The sequence below is a fragment of the Lemur catta genome, chromosome 7 (assembly GCF_020740605.2).
Source record: "Lemur catta isolate mLemCat1 chromosome 7, mLemCat1.pri, whole genome shotgun sequence".
NCBI classification, from domain to species: Eukaryota; Metazoa; Chordata; class Mammalia; order Primates; family Lemuridae; genus Lemur; species Lemur catta.
Window position 1 is genome coordinate 105,379,997 of NC_059134.1, and position 14,895 is coordinate 105,394,891.

A 14,895-nucleotide genomic window follows, 5' to 3' on the forward strand; every position below is an offset into this window, starting at 1 on the left:
CCGGCTGGTGGAGCTGAGATTCGAATTCGGGCAGCCTAGTGCCAGAGCCTGTCTTTTTGGCTGCCTCTGGGGGAGCCGAGAGCAGTCTTGGTGCAGCCAGAAAAGGAGAGGAGAGAAGAGACAAGAGACCCCCTGTTGGAAGTGCTCCTTCTAATGACACACATGAGCTACGCAGTGATGGAAGCAGGCTAGATGCAGTGTTCCTTGGAGGGTGTGTGAGAGGCACAGCTAGAATGCGGAATATGGAAGTAAAGCTAAGTATTCTGTCACTTCCTGAGATGACTGCAGTTGCTTCCACCTGCCTATGTGTTTCCAGAAGTGGTGAAGAGGCTTCTGGTCATAGTCATACCTTTAGGTAGGATAAAGTCTGGCTTAATGAAGAAAGCCCAGGGATTTCAAGTTATGGCCAGCCCTGGTCATGTGGGGGAAGTCACTTCAGCTTAAAGGACACCTACTTTTTTGGGCTGAGCTTTGGGACTGAGGTTAGAAATGGCTGTGATTGTGCCCAGAGATGATGTTGAGAGCTGGCCTCTGTCCCTGCTGTGTCCCTCAGGGGCTCACTGGGGCTGTCACTCTGAACATCTTAGGTTCAGGAGGCTTGCTTAGTTCATGCCTTCCAACCCACTGCCCCTGAATCTGTTGACTTCTTACACATCTTTCCGGCCTAAAAGTCCATGGTCCGTCCCCAAGTGGAAACGCTGTGACTTTTCTTGCTTTTCTTCCTCCAAACAACTAATTTTGGTCTCCACTGGGAACACGAGTAAAAGCCTCTTTGGGCTTCTGGGGTCTGTCCTGTGCTTGGAGGGCCCTTCTCACTTGTAGGAGAAAGAAAAAAAAAAATGAGGTGTTTTTGTGCTCTCTTAATTCAAATGATTGAGTTGTCATTTTGGTCTGAAAGGGGCTGCAAAGGTGTTGGCCTTGGAGGGCTAGGAGAGCCCCAGGCTAGGGGTAAGCGATTCAAGTTGTGGGTGTACTTCTGGGAGGCAGGTTTCTAATCTCTGCCTGACCTGAGTGGCCCTTTTTCTCAGATGTGAATGTGGACCAGCCCGATGAGAAATCAATCATCACATATGTGGCCACTTACTACCACTACTTCTCCAAGATGAAGGCCTTGGCCGTGGAAGGCAAAAGAATTGGCAAGGTACTCCCCACCATGGGACAGTAGCAGAAAAGCCAGAGGAGGGCTGACCCGGGCTCTTACTCCCCTAAAGGGGGGGCAGGTGGAGCTGTAGGACTGGGCCAGGAGCCCTGCGGGTGGGACCCCACATCCCTTTCTGTCTGGCAGGTGCTAGACCATGCCATGGAGGCAGAGCGCCTGGTAGAGAAGTACGAGTCCCTGGCCTCAGAGCTGCTGCAGTGGATTGAGCAAATGATTGTGACCCTAAATGACCGGCAACTGGCCAACTCCCTGAGCGGGGTCCAGAACCAGCTGCAGTCCTTCAATTCCTACCGCACTGTGGAGAAGCCGCCCAAGTAGGTGTCCCTGGGGCCGCACCCTGCTGAGGCACACCTGCCCTGAGCTGTGCTCGCGGGAGAGCAAACCCAAATCAGGGCAGCCTTTCGAGAGGGAAATTTGGCAGCGGAGGCTTGTTTCCCCAGCTCAAAGCATCAGAAGCATCCAAACAACATCGTTGTTACAAAATAATGTTTTTGAATGATTAGCCATTTTTAAAAATCATGCTGTGGAAAGTATTGCTATGGTAGGTTGAGTTGGTGCAATCCCTCAGATAAGATTACAGGTTGGGGTGTCGCAGCAACCGACCCCAGCATAGGGACTGGACCTGAAGGCCAGGTGCCAGCTGCAGCACAGGGGTGTGGCTGGTCACCTGAGCATTGTACAGACTCTTATCATCTACATGTTTTAGCAATTAACTGGTTCAAGGGTGGAATTGCTGCCAAACAATGTTATACAGTACATGCTAGAGCGTCTGTTTATTGAGCTCTTTTGGAGTTAATAAAGGCCATCCCCCAGACTAGTATTAGCCCAGAAAACAACTGTTCCTTTACCTTCCAGGAAATGATTTGAGGTGTGCCCTTTGACCCAGAAACTCCTCTTCTGGGCATTAAACAAATATGTAGCTTCAAGGATGATCACCAGCATTGACCTTTACAAAAGAAAAATAAGTCACAGGGCAGCCACTGGAGAAAAAAAAAAAAAAATTTATATATATATATATATATATATATATATATATATTTTTTTTTTTTTTGATACAGAGTCTCACTCTGTTGCCTAGGCTACAGTGCCATGGCATCAGCCTAGCTCACAGCAACCTCAAACTCCTGGGCTTAAGCGATCCTACTGCCTCAGCCTCCCGAGTAGCTGGGACTACAGGCATGCGCCACCATGCCTGGCTAATTTTTTCTATATATATTTTTAGTTGTCCATATAATTTCTTTCTATTTTTAATAGAGACGGGGTCTCGCTCTTGCTCAGGCTGGTCTTGAACTCCTGAGCTCAAATGATCCTCCCCCCTCGGCCTCCCAGAGTGCTAGGATTATGTGAGGCATGAGCCATCGTACCCGGCCTGAAAATAATATTGAAGATACATTTATTGACATGGAAAGATGTTCACGAAAAATAAGTGAAGAAACAGGTTACAAAAGAGTTCCTGTAGACAGCAGAGAACCAAGCGCTAAGCATGCAGGTTCAAAGGGCCTGAGTTTAAATCCTGGCCCTGCCACTTAGCAGTTGTGGGTGTTGGGCAACTTATTTAGCCTTTCTCTGTCTTAGTTTTCTCATCTGGAAAATGGAGATAATAGTAAGGGAATGTAGGTAACAGTGACAAGTAAGCGAGTTAATGCATGTACAGCTCTGCGAGCTGGGCCCAGCACACAGTGAGCGAGTCCTTGATAAACGTTAGCTGTGGCTGCACTCTGACCCCATCCGTGTGAAACCGACATCAAATATATGCACACAAAAGGATCATTTCCGGATGGTTTGGGTGGTTTTAAAATGATGTTCTTTTTGGTTTGCCAGTATTTTCTGGCTTTCACACAAAGAGCATGTGTTGCTTTTCTGAGAAGAAAAATAACGCAGGACACTCCACTTTGAAGAGTGAGGAGTCCTTGTGCCCCACGTGGCCTTTGACTCTGACCCCAGCCTGGCCTCCTGCCTCAGGTTCACTGAGAAGGGGAACTTGGAGGTGCTGCTCTTCACCGTCCAGAGCAAGCTGCGGGCCAACAACCAGAAGGTCTACACTCCCCGCGAGGGCCGGCTCATCTCCGACATCAACAAGGTCTGCAGCTCGGGGCAGCCCCGGGCCATCTCAGCCTCCTCCGCGCCCCACTGCCCCAGCCTGGGACTCAACCACTCCGTGTGGCTGCCCCACGGCAGTCCTCACGCATATCCGCACCCGCTTGTCTTACTCTCCATGCAGGGTCACATAAAGAAATTACACCGCAAGTCCATTATCTTACGCAACATGTTCCCAACTCACCATCCTGACTTTTATTTTATTTTTTCCCGCAGTGTTACAAGATTAGTAAAAGTAAGGTTCACCCACTGTCCTGCCACCACAAACAAATCAGTCTCTATTCCTCCTGCTCCTTCCCGCCCTTGTACAGGAGCAGACAGTTTGCACACGGCCGTTCCTCGTGCTTCCTCGCACAGTCTGCCTTCCACTGTGTCCACTGGACTTTCCATGTGTCCCCAGCCCCCTGACCCCTGCCTGCCCTGGCCCTTTCTCACTGATCTGTCCCCACTGCGCAGGCTTGGGAGCGGCTTGAGAAAGCTGAGCACGAGCGAGAGCTGGCGCTGCGCACGGAGCTGATCCGCCAGGAGAAGCTGGAGCAGCTGGCTGCCCGCTTTGACCGCAAGGCCGCCATGCGGGAGACCTGGCTCAGCGAGAACCAGCGCCTCGTGTCCCAGGTAGGGCTCGGGGCTCTGGGGACGTCCAGGCTTGTTGGGAGAATTGGGAGAGAGACAGTGGTGGATGAGGAGAGGGGATGAAACATGAAACCCATCCCACAGGTAAAAAGACCACGAGACCCGTGAACCAGGGCCAGAGGTCTGAACAGGAGAGAGGGGTGCCGAGGCAGGATGGGAGGGATGGAGAGGAAACTTGGCCACTGTGTGGAGTTGGCATCTTGCAGCTGAAGTGCTCTGGGGGAGGAAGGGGAGAGCAGAGCCGCTGTGCCTTGGTTCTCAAGCCTCCCCGCCCGGCCCCCGGCACAGGACAACTTTGGGCTGGAGCTGGCAGCAGTGGAGGCAGCAGTGCGGAAGCACGAGGCCATTGAGACGGACATCGTGGCCTACAGCGGCCGGGTGCAGGCAGTGGACGCCGTGGCCGCGGAGCTGGCGGCCGAGCGCTACCACGACATCAAGCGCATTGCCGCTCGGCAGCACAACGTGGCGCGGCTCTGGGACTTCTTGCGGCAGATGGTGGCTGCCCGGCGGGAGCGGCTCCTCCTCAACCTGGAGCTGCAGAAGGTGTTTCAGGACCTGTTCTACCTCATGGACTGGATGGAAGAGATGAAGGTACCAGTGGGATGCGCTTGGGGGCTTGAGATGATCGAGAACCGAGGGGCACGGCCACCAGTGCAGTCGCCTGTTTGCCCAGCCAGTCTCTGCAGAGCGTGTAGCAGTGCAGGGCCATCCCCGGTGCTGACGCACAAAGTAGACAGGTTCCTGTCCCCATGGGGCTCACGGCCCAGTGGGAGGAGACTGGCCGAAAACCCACAGACATTTCCATACACAGAAGAGCAGGTGGCCAGAAACCCACCCGATGAGGCAGTTGGAGCAGGTGGGGTAACAGGGTGGTCACCACAGCCTCGCAGAGAGGCTGCCATTTACGCTGAGACCCGAACGACACAAGGAGCCGGCACAGGGAGACCTGGGGAGAGAACATTCCAGGCAGACGCAGCAGCTGGGCAGTGGCCCTCGCCTGTCCAAGTGCGGCACGTCCCGGATCAGGGGGACATCCTGAGGGCTGTCAGTGTGAGGAGAGGGGCGTGGACTGAGAGGGGGGCTCAGCCAGCTCACTGGGGCCTTACAGGCCTGGTCAAGCGGTTTGGATGTTATTCAAGGTAACAAGGAGCCTTTAGATTAAAAGGTTTTGAAAGGGAGAAACAGGATTCTGCCTTTTCAAAAGGTCACTTTGGCTGCTGCGTGCAGAAAACCCGTCAGAGGCTGTGCGGTCGCCTGGGCAAGAGGCGGGTATGGGAGGGGTCCGGAGAGATGCTGGGGGCGAAGCTGTGACGCTAGGAGAGTCGATGATTCCGAGGCTGAGATGAGTCATAGCAAAGCTTCCAGCAGCAGGATTTCGTGAGAAAGTTGTTCCATGGGAGGGAGGTGAGGATAAGGGGGCTGGGATGCCTGGCAGAACGGGGGTGTCCCTGTGTGCATGAGTGAGCAGGTGTGCTCACCTGGGTGCAACACCTGGAGCCACCCAAAGGAAAACACAGCGAGGTTAGCACGAAGTTAGCCCCGGAGGTGGGCACTGGCAAGCTGCTTGTGCCCGGCAGGGCCGGCTGCAGTCTCAGGACCTGGGCAAGCACCTGGCCGGCGTGGAGGACCTGCTGCAGCTGCATGAGCTGGTGGAAGCGGACATCGCCGTGCAGGCTGAGAGGGTGCGGGCTGTCAGTGCCTCTGCTCTGCGCTTCTGCGACCCGGGGAAAGGTGATAACCACGGGAAGATTCTGGAAAGGGGGCGTTGGGAGGGAGAACTTGAAGAGCTGAGGCAGAAGACTGGGAAAACCTGGGGACAGGAAAGCTGGTGGGTGGGCGGTGGGTGACAGAGCTAGAGCCAGGGAGAGAGGCTTGAGAGAGTAGCGGGGGGATCCGTAACGGGGGTGGACCGGCAGCAGCTGAGGGCTGGGTTACAGCCCTGACCCTCTGCTGTGACTTTTTCAGAGTACAGACCTTGTGACCCACAGCTGGTGTCGGAGCGGGTGGCCACCCTGGAGCAGAGCTACGAGGCTCTGTGCGAGTTGGCAGCAACCCGGCGGGCCCGGCTGGAGGAGTCGCGGCGCCTCTGGCGTTTCCTCTGGGAGGTGGGCGAGGCTGAGGCCTGGGTGCGGGAGCAGCAGCACCTCCTGGCCTCAGCTGACACCGGCCGGGACCTGACCGGCGTCCTCCGCCTGCTCAACAAGCACACGGCCCTGCGGGGCGAGATGAGCGGCCGGCTGGGTCCCCTGAAGCTCACCCTGGACCAGGGCCAGCAATTGGTGGCCGAGGGCCACCCCGGTGCAGGCCAGGCTGCTGCCCGTGCAGCTGAGCTCCAGGCCCAGTGGGAGCGGCTAGAGGCCCTGGCTGAGGAACGTGCTCAGCGGCTGTCCCAGGCCGCCAGCCTCTACCAGTTCCAGGCAGATGCAAACGACATGGAGGCCTGGTTGGTGGACGCGCTGCGCCTGGTGTCCAGCCCTGAGCTGGGGCATGACGAGTTCTCCACGCAGGCCCTGGCCAGGCAGCACCGGGCCCTGGAGGAGGAGATCCGAGGCCACCGGCCAACACTGGATGCCTTGAGAGAACAGGCTGCAGCCCTGCCTCTGGCGCTGAGCCGGACGCCCGAGGTGCAGGGCAGGGTGCCCACCCTGGAGCGGCACTACCAGGCGCTGCAGGCGCAGGCAGGCGAGCGCGCACAGGCCCTGGAAGCAGCCCTGGCGCTCTACACCATGCTCAGTGAGGCTGGGGCCTGTGGGCTCTGGGTGGAGGAGAAGGAGCAGTGGCTCAACGGGCTGGCCCTGCCTGAGCGCCTGGAGGACCTGGAGGTCGTGCAGCAGAGGTAGGCCCCAAGGCCTCCCAGCAGCAGGCCGTGCGGGGCTGTGAGTCTGCTAGACTGCCTGTCTCGTCCTTCTGAGTCTTAGTGGCTGTTTGTTTTTAGTTCTGATGAAAAATGTTGAACCTACAAGTAGAGGACATATCGCAACAAACCACTACATGCCCATCACCCAAACTCGGTCATTGTCAACGTCTTGCTCTATTTGATTCACCTCCCTTTTAAAAAGCAAACCGTCAATATTGTCATTTCACTCCTACATTCTTCAGGCTGCCTCCTTTAAGAAATAGGAGGAGGCACTTTTACATACAATATATTATTTTTTAATTGTGTGTATAGACTTAAAATAGCTGAAGCCTTGAAGATACACACCTTGTAGAGGCACTGCTTTACCTGTCACAAAATAGCTTTGTTTACAAAATAGTAAATCTTAAAATTCTTTAGAAAGGACAGTTTTCTTAACCACAATACTATTATCATATAGAACAAAATTAGCAATTCCTTCATATCTCAATCTAGGATCAAATTTCCTGGGTTTTAAAAACAATTAAGGATTTTTTACTTTTCAAGACATATTAATACAGGGGTTGACCAACTACAACCCCTGGGCAAGTCCGGCCTTGCTGCCTGTTTTTGTCAATAAAGCTATACTGGAGCAGAGCCGTGCTCGTTCCTTTAGGTGCTGCCCGTGGCTGCTTCTGTGCTACAGAAGCAGGGTGGAGTAGCTGCACAGAGACTGCGTGGCTCACAAAGCCGAAATGATTTACTGCCTGGCTCTTTACAGAAAATATTTTCATGCCCTGCCCTATAAAGTGTACCTGGGAGAAGTTATACTTCACACCTTTATCACTTAGACAAATGTTTTTGGTTCTTACTGCATTTTCGCACACGTATTGGTAGGACGAGACCCAGGCAGGCAGCTAAGGGGTGAGCCCCAGGCCAAGAGAGAGGCTGGTGATGGCTGGGCCCACACCAGGGTCTGGTTGGCTTGTGCAGCTGTTCCTGACCTTCACCTTTTACCGCCTTTTTGAGCAACTCCAGAGATGATAGTTTTTCTGCTTGTTTTGTGGGGCTTGGGGGCTCCTCCCTTGACCCACAGGTGCTGTGAGCCTTGTGGGCTGCGAGGCAGAGATGCCTACAAATAGGCCCCGTGGTGAAGGAGAGGGGCTCTCGTGGGGCCTAAGGGAGGGGCTGGGCTTGCGGCATCGCGGCCTCCCCGGTCACGCCCAGCATTTCCACTCGCTCAGGTTCGAGACCCTGGAGCCTGAAATGAACGCCCTTGCTGCACGAATCACTGCCGTGAATGACATTGCTGAGCAGTTGCTGAAGGCCAACCCCCCGGGCAAGGACCGCATTGTCAACACGCAGAAGCAGCTCAACCACAGGTGGGCTTGGGGAGGGCGGGATGGGGGACTGAGAAAGCATGGGGGTGACACTGGGAAGTGAGTTTGTCAGGGCTGGAAGGTGGTTAAAAAGGAGGAAGGAAAGAGGTCAGGGCTGTGTCGGGGGAGGAGAAACGATGGAGAGGTGAGAGGGGCCAAGAAGAGAAGCAGTCGGGGAAGATGAGCGGGGAGCAGCTGCTTTAGAACAGAGAGCAGGTGAGTAGAAAATACCCACAGAGGAAGAAGCAGGGAAGAAGCTTCCAGATAGATCTGGACAGGGCTGGGGAGCTAAACCCTCCCTGGCTCTCAGGTGGCAGCAGTTTCGGTCCCTGGCGGACGGCAAGAAGGCAGCTCTGACATCAGCCCTGAGCATCCAGAACTACCACCTAGAGTGCACGGAGACCCAGGCCTGGATGAGAGAGAAGACCAAGGTCATCGAGTCCACCCAGGGCCTGGGCAACGACCTGGCCGGGGTGCTGGCCCTGCAGCGTAAGCTGGCCGGCACCGAGCGGGACCTGGAAGCCATCGCCGCCCGGGTGGGTGAACTGACTCGAGAGGCAAATGCCCTGGCCGCTGGCCATCCGGCCCAGGCCCCTGCCATCAACGCCCGGCTTGGAGAAGTGCAGGCTGGCTGGGAGGACCTGAGGGCCACCATGCGGCGTCGAGAGGAGTCGCTGGGGGAGGCACGGCGGCTGCAGGACTTCCTGCGCAGCTTGGATGACTTCCAGGCTTGGCTAGGGCGCACTCAGACCGCCGTGGCCTCTGAAGAAGGGCCAGCCACCCTGCCCGAGGCAGAGGCCCTCCTAGCCCAACACGCAGCCCTGCGGGGAGAGGTGGAGCGGGCCCAGAGCGAGTATAGCCGGCTGCGGGCCTTGGGCGAGGAGGTGACCCGGGACCAGGCGGATCCCCAGTGCCTCTTCCTACGGCAGCGACTGGAAGCCCTGGGAACCGGCTGGGAGGAGCTGGGCCGGATGTGGGAGAGCCGGCAAGGTCGCCTGGCCCAGGCCCACGGCCTCCAGGGCTTCCTGCGGGACGCTCGCCAGGCAGAGGGCGTGCTCAGCAGCCAGGTGAGCGCTGGGCAGCCGTGAGGGTGCGCAGCAGGGGGGCGCAGGGGCTGGGGTATCGGCCCCTACATCTCAGATGAGGGCGGGGGGGGGGTCCCTTCTGAGGGCTTGAGTGGTGCTGTGAGAAGTGAGCTCAGTGTCACCCTCCCATACAGGAGTACGTTCTGTCTCACGCGGAGATGCCGGGGACTCTCCAGGCTGCTGACGCTGCCATAAAGAAGCTGGAAGACTTCATGAGCACCATGGACGCCAGCGGGGAGCGGATCCGCGGGCTCCTGGAGGCCGGGCGCCAGCTGGTGTCCGAGGGCAACATCCACGCCGAGAAGATCCGGGAGAAGGCAGACTCCATCGAGCGGAGGTGTTGGGGGGACAGTGCACGGATGAGGGGCCCGTGGGGGGGAAGGAGTGAAAACAGGATGGCCTCAGAGAGGGAGAACGTGGCACAGGCAAACTGACAGATGGGGCAGGGGCTGGCGGAAAAGCAGAGGAGGAAGAACCAGACGGTGGGACAGGGACCACACCACGGGCTGGGAGCTTCTGCCTCCCCCTGCACTAGGGCAGGGTGACGTCTACCGGGGAGCAGGCCTGGAAACCGGGGTTCCTGGGTTGTCTCGTCGTGCTCCGGGAAGGCGTCATCCCCCTACTAGGAGGACTGAAGGCTTCTGAGTTAGTCAAAGGGTCATAACCCTTTCACAGCGAGTTCAAGGGTTTCACTCGGGGCTGTCGTTACAGACACAGAAAGAATCAGGAGGCAGCGCAGCAGCTCTTGGGCCGTCTTCGGGACAACCGAGAACAGCAGCATTTCTTACAAGATTGTCACGAGGTGAGGCTCTAGTCCCTGATGTCCCCTGTGACATTCCCTAGCCATCCGTTTGCCACTCTGAGCCTAGAACAAGTCCATCACGGTGTCACCAGAGCGTGTGAGCCCCTTCACGCCTCTTCCCCAGTCTCACCCTCTTTTGCGCCCCACTGGTCTCTCCCTTTGAAACATCCTCTGTCCTCCATCCCTACGTCACGCTTGGTCCAGCTGAAACTCTGGATTGACGAGAAGATGCTGACAGCCCAGGATGTGTCCTACGACGAGGCCCGCAACCTGCACACCAAGTGGCAGAAGCACCAGGCGTTCATGGCCGAGCTGGCCGCCAACAAGGACTGGTTGGACAAGGTGGACAAGGTGAGCAGTGTGGCAGGGGCGGCGAGGAGTCTTGGGGCTGCCTCGGGCAGGGTCCCACTGCAGCGCAGGGGAGGGGCCTGGCTCCAAGATATGTTTATTTTCAGGGTTAGAGATCATAGGGCCTCTGGTGCCACCCCTCCAACGTGGAAAGTTGTGGCCTGGGGGACAAATGTCTCAGGGCTGTGGGACAGTAACTCCAGAACTTTTCGAGAGTACAAATGAGTAGGGGGCCAGACTGCAGCTTTGGTTCAACATGATCACTCTTCCTGGGTCCCGAGCAGGAAGAAACCCTTCAGCAGGAATCTGCAAACTTTTTCTGTAAATGGCCAGTAGCAACTGTTACAGTTTCTGCTGCAATTCCTCATCCCTGCTGTGGTGGTGCAAAAGCAGCCACAGAGAGCACGGAAATGAAGGAGTGTGGCTGTGTTGCAATAAAACTTTATTTATAAAAACAGGCAGGAGGCCAGATTCGGCCCATGGGCCATAGTTTGCCAACCCTTGCTTTTGAGTCTTTCTGTCCCTGGTCCTTGGTCTCCCACCCACCCAGCTCTTCCTCAAGAGCGGAGGACAGGTGAAACTTCACTTCTACTCAGCAAGTATGCCTAGAGGACATTGCGTGTGACTGCAAGGTATATAAAAAGACACTTTCCTCCCCTCAAGGGTGTGATGGTTGGGGAGAAGAGGAGGCCAGCATGTTTTTGGTTTTTCCATTTGTTCAGCGAATACTCACTTGCTGCTCCTCTGTGCAAAGCATTGTCTGAGGCCCTGAGTGGGGGACAATGATGATTCCATTGTGGGCACCACCCTCAAGGAACGACACTGTAGCCAGGACAGGAGACTCGTACACAAATAGGTAAATTAAATCCACAGCAGCATAGGATGGGTGCCGAGAGAGACCCTGGTAAAGCCTGGGGCAGAGGAGAGAGGAGACGTGGGTCTTCTGAGAGCTCCCATGGCAGTCCACGGGGCACCAGCAGAATTTGGACAAGCAGAGATATTGGGGGAAAGATGTTTCTCGGTAGAGAAAACAGTTAGAGCAGAAAAGCAGGGCTGTGGAAGGGCCGGAACGGGAGCACGGGGGTCTGTCAGTCCCTAGGAGCACAGGGTGTGTGAAGGGGCCCATGGAAGAAACGGTGGGAAAAGCACGCAGGGCCAGGCCACCCACAGCCCTGATCCCCAGTGGGGAGTGTGCTTTGAGGTGTGGGTTGTGCTGAGGGTTGTGAAGTTACCAAGCAGTGCTGGCCTTGACGCCCGCCCTTCATCCTGACAGTGACAGCCACGTGGGAAATAGCCTGAAGGCAGTGCCTGGGTTTGGGTTCTGCAAGAAGCAGATGCTGAAGCAGTGATCCTAGTGCAGGCCACTCAGATGGGAGGTGATGCCAGGAGGTGCTGGCAGCGGGGTGGAGAGATGAGACAGAGAAGGGCTGAGGTCAGTCAAGGTGCACAGTAACGCCAGTCACCCCGTGTGGAGCCGGAGCTCAGCCCTGACAGGGCCCGTGAGAGACAGTGTAGAACACACATCAACGTCGTCACAGCCAGAGCACGAGGACACTGGGTGTTTATCCATCGACTCTCTGCCTGTCATTGGTTAAGGGCTGTTTCTGGGGACATTAAGTCTCTGGCACTTGTAACTCTCCTTCCACTCAGCTCAAGAGAGTGTGCTTCCCTCACCTCCTCAGAAACACATCCTCAAGCAGAGAAGCTGAAGGTGGGGAACCAGGTGGGACGCACTGGCCACAGTTCAAGTGAGGGGTGACAAGCTGGGACACGTGAGGTGAGAGTGAATGAGGCAAGTCTGCATGTAGCGTGACACTGGAAACCACAGTGCCAGGGAGCCCACGCTAAGGACGGACTGCAACGGCTCCTCAGCTGAAACGGGTTTGAGCTGGGCCTTGGAGGAGGAGTGGCTTGGCCAGCAGGGCAGGCAGGGCAGTCCAGAGGGGTCTGCAGCCTCCGGGAAGAGTGTGTTCACGAGAACACACAAGGACTTGGAGTTACTGCCCACGTGTCAGGTCTCTGCTGCTCTTAGCTCCTTGGTCTGCTATCGCCTGTGAAGTTCAGTGGTGTCTAATTCTGGCACTGACACTCTCTGTCCTGCCTCCCAGGAAGGGCGGGAGCTGACTCTTGAGAAGCCAGAGCTGAAAGCCCTGGTGTCGGAGAAGCTGGGGGACCTGCACAGGCGCTGGGATGAGCTGGAGACCACCACCCAAGCCAAGGCCCGCAGCCTGTTCGATGCCAACCGTGCCGAGCTGTTTGCCCAGAGCTGCTCCGCCCTGGAGAGCTGGCTGGAGAGCCTGCAGGCCCAGCTGCACTCAGACGACTACGGCAAGGACCTCACCAGCGTCAACATTCTACTCAAGAAGCAGCAGGTGGGCCGTGGGCCTTTGGTGGGGATGGCGAACGGCGGAAGAAAGGAGGGAGGCCGTAGATCCTGAGAGCTGGGGGGCCATTCTGAGGCCTGGCAGATAACAGCTTCTCGAAGTGATTTCTGTGGGCCGCCGGTGTGGGAACCTCTAGGGCGATGTGTCAGTTTGGGTAAAGTCAAGAGATAGAGACCTACCCACATTTGGAAGGGGTGGACTTTAGTGAAAAGAAATATTAGTAGAAAGTAGTTAAAAGGGATAAAGAGAATCCTACAACAGGGGTCGGAAAACTTTTTTTCCGGCCGGGCGCAGTGGCTCACGCCTGTAATCCCAGCACTTTGGGAGGCCGAGGCGGGAGGATCTCTTGAGGCCAGGAGTTCAAGACCAGTCTGAGCAAGAGTGAGACCCTGTCTCTACAAAAAATAGAAAAATTAGCTGGGCGTGGTGGCGTGTACCTGTAGTCCCAGCTACTCTGGAGGCTGAGGAAGGAGGATCGCTTGAGCCCAGGAGTCTGAGGTTGCACTGAGCCATAATGATACCAGCCAGGGCGACAGAACAGGACCTTATCCCAAAAAACCAAAAACAAACAAAAAACCTTTTTTTTCTGTAAATGTTTGGAGCTTTGTGGGTCATACGGTCTCTGTCACAACTATTCAACTCTGTCTTTGTAAGGTAAAAGCAGCCGTAGACAACAGACAAAAAAGGAGGTGTGGCTGTGTTCCAATAAACTTTAAAAGAATGGGCAGAGGGCTGGGTTTGCTGGCCCTGCTCTAAAGAGCACAGGACTAGCCAATGCAGGGGCAGCTCCGACCTGCGGGCCAGGGGGACCCAAGGAAGGAACAGATGGTTGAGTTTCAGACCTTGGAGAGGGCTGAGGCCCAGCGAATGGCCTAGAAATTTGCCGGAGTATCATGGGCCAGGGCAGTCTGCAGCTGGAAGGCCAAGGCTGGCCGGCAGGAGGCTGCCACCGGAGCGCCGGCAACCGTGCAGGAGGGTGAGACGACGGGATCTCTTGTGCGGTGCTGCTGTAGGAGCAAGAAGAGCACACTGGAGCCATAGACCCCCTTCCTGCTGTGCCTTTTGCTGTCCCTCCAGCACCCTCTACTGACAAGGCCAAGCACTGTGACAGCTGGCAAAAGAGAAATGTTTACAGGGTCCAGTACCAACGTGTCAAAGCAGGGCAAAGATGGATTTGGAACCGAGGAGGATTTCGGGCCGACGGCACGGTCATCACGCTGCCCCGGATCCTTATGTGTGTTAAAGTTTAGGAGCCACTGGTCCGGGCCCCAGGAATGCTGTCCCTGTAGTGAGCCCCGGGGATGATAAGCCATGATTGGCTTGATACAGCTGAGCGTCTCCTCCGGGTTTGAAGGCGGAAATGCAGGGCTGACGCATCCGTCCTCCCCGCCACGTGCAGATGCTGGAGCGGGAGATGGCTGTGCGGGAGAAGGAGGTGGAGGCCATCCAGGCCCAGGCAAAAGCACTGGCCCAGGAAGACCAGGGCGCAGGGGAGGTGGAGAGGACCTCGAGGGCCGTGGAGGAGAAGTTCAGGGCCTTGTACCAGCCCATGCAGGAACGCTGCCAGCGCCTGCAGGCTTCTCGCGAGCAGCACCAGTTCCACCGGGACGTGGAGGACGAGATCGTGAGTCCCTGGGGCCGCGGGTGGGAGAGAGTCTTCTCTGGGCAAATCACCCCATGCCACACGGCTCTCTAGCCTCTTGCTGGGCAGACGCCAGCAGTGCTCTGTTCCCTCTTCTCTTTGGCTTGAAAATTTCCCCTCCAGGGAGACTTGGGGATGCCCTCTTGGTCCCTTTACCCCAGCCCCAGTAGCTCTAGACATCCCCACTATCCCACCCCCAGTGCTTGCTTTGCCCTCTGGAACTCCGCTGACCCCCTTCCTCTTCCAGTTGTGGGTGACGGAGCGACTGCCCATGGCCAGCTCCATGGAACATGGCAAGGACCTGCCTAGCGTCCAGCTTCTCATGAAGAAAAACCAGGTGAGGCAGAGGCTGAAGGCAAAGTCCCCAGGGGCCTCCCCAGACTTGGACATTTGTTTCTTCTTAAGACCTGGTGCTTCTCTGGCCCAGGCTCCATGCTGTGTGTACCCCTAGGCTTCAGTGGTCCTCATTTCCTCACCGGGAGGGTGGCTTCTCTTAGTAGCAGATCAGGTGGATGGAAGGGTCACTACCACTG

The 14,895-nt window shown here is 56.4% G+C and overlaps 1 protein-coding gene across 2 annotated transcripts in view; it reads left to right on the forward strand.

The window, feature by feature from the left end:
- Positions 1–14,895, forward strand: part of SPTBN2 (spectrin beta, non-erythrocytic 2) — a 29,900-nt gene that overhangs the window by 7,837 nt on the left and 7,168 nt on the right. For both annotated transcript variants that reach the window (XM_045558384.1, XM_045558383.1), the window contains exons 7-21: positions 1,029–1,141; positions 1,286–1,473; positions 3,122–3,239; positions 3,713–3,871; positions 4,178–4,480; positions 5,467–5,620; positions 5,855–6,725; positions 7,967–8,104; positions 8,412–9,168; positions 9,321–9,523; positions 9,898–9,988; positions 10,193–10,339; positions 12,445–12,708; positions 14,120–14,344; positions 14,610–14,699. In XM_045558384.1, coding sequence (XP_045414340.1) covers positions 1,029–1,141; positions 1,286–1,473; positions 3,122–3,239; positions 3,713–3,871; positions 4,178–4,480; positions 5,467–5,620; positions 5,855–6,725; positions 7,967–8,104; positions 8,412–9,168; positions 9,321–9,523; positions 9,898–9,988; positions 10,193–10,339; positions 12,445–12,708; positions 14,120–14,344; positions 14,610–14,699 — 3,821 coding nt within the window. The remainder of the gene's footprint in view (positions 1–1,028; positions 1,142–1,285; positions 1,474–3,121; positions 3,240–3,712; positions 3,872–4,177; positions 4,481–5,466; positions 5,621–5,854; positions 6,726–7,966; positions 8,105–8,411; positions 9,169–9,320; positions 9,524–9,897; positions 9,989–10,192; positions 10,340–12,444; positions 12,709–14,119; positions 14,345–14,609; positions 14,700–14,895) is intronic.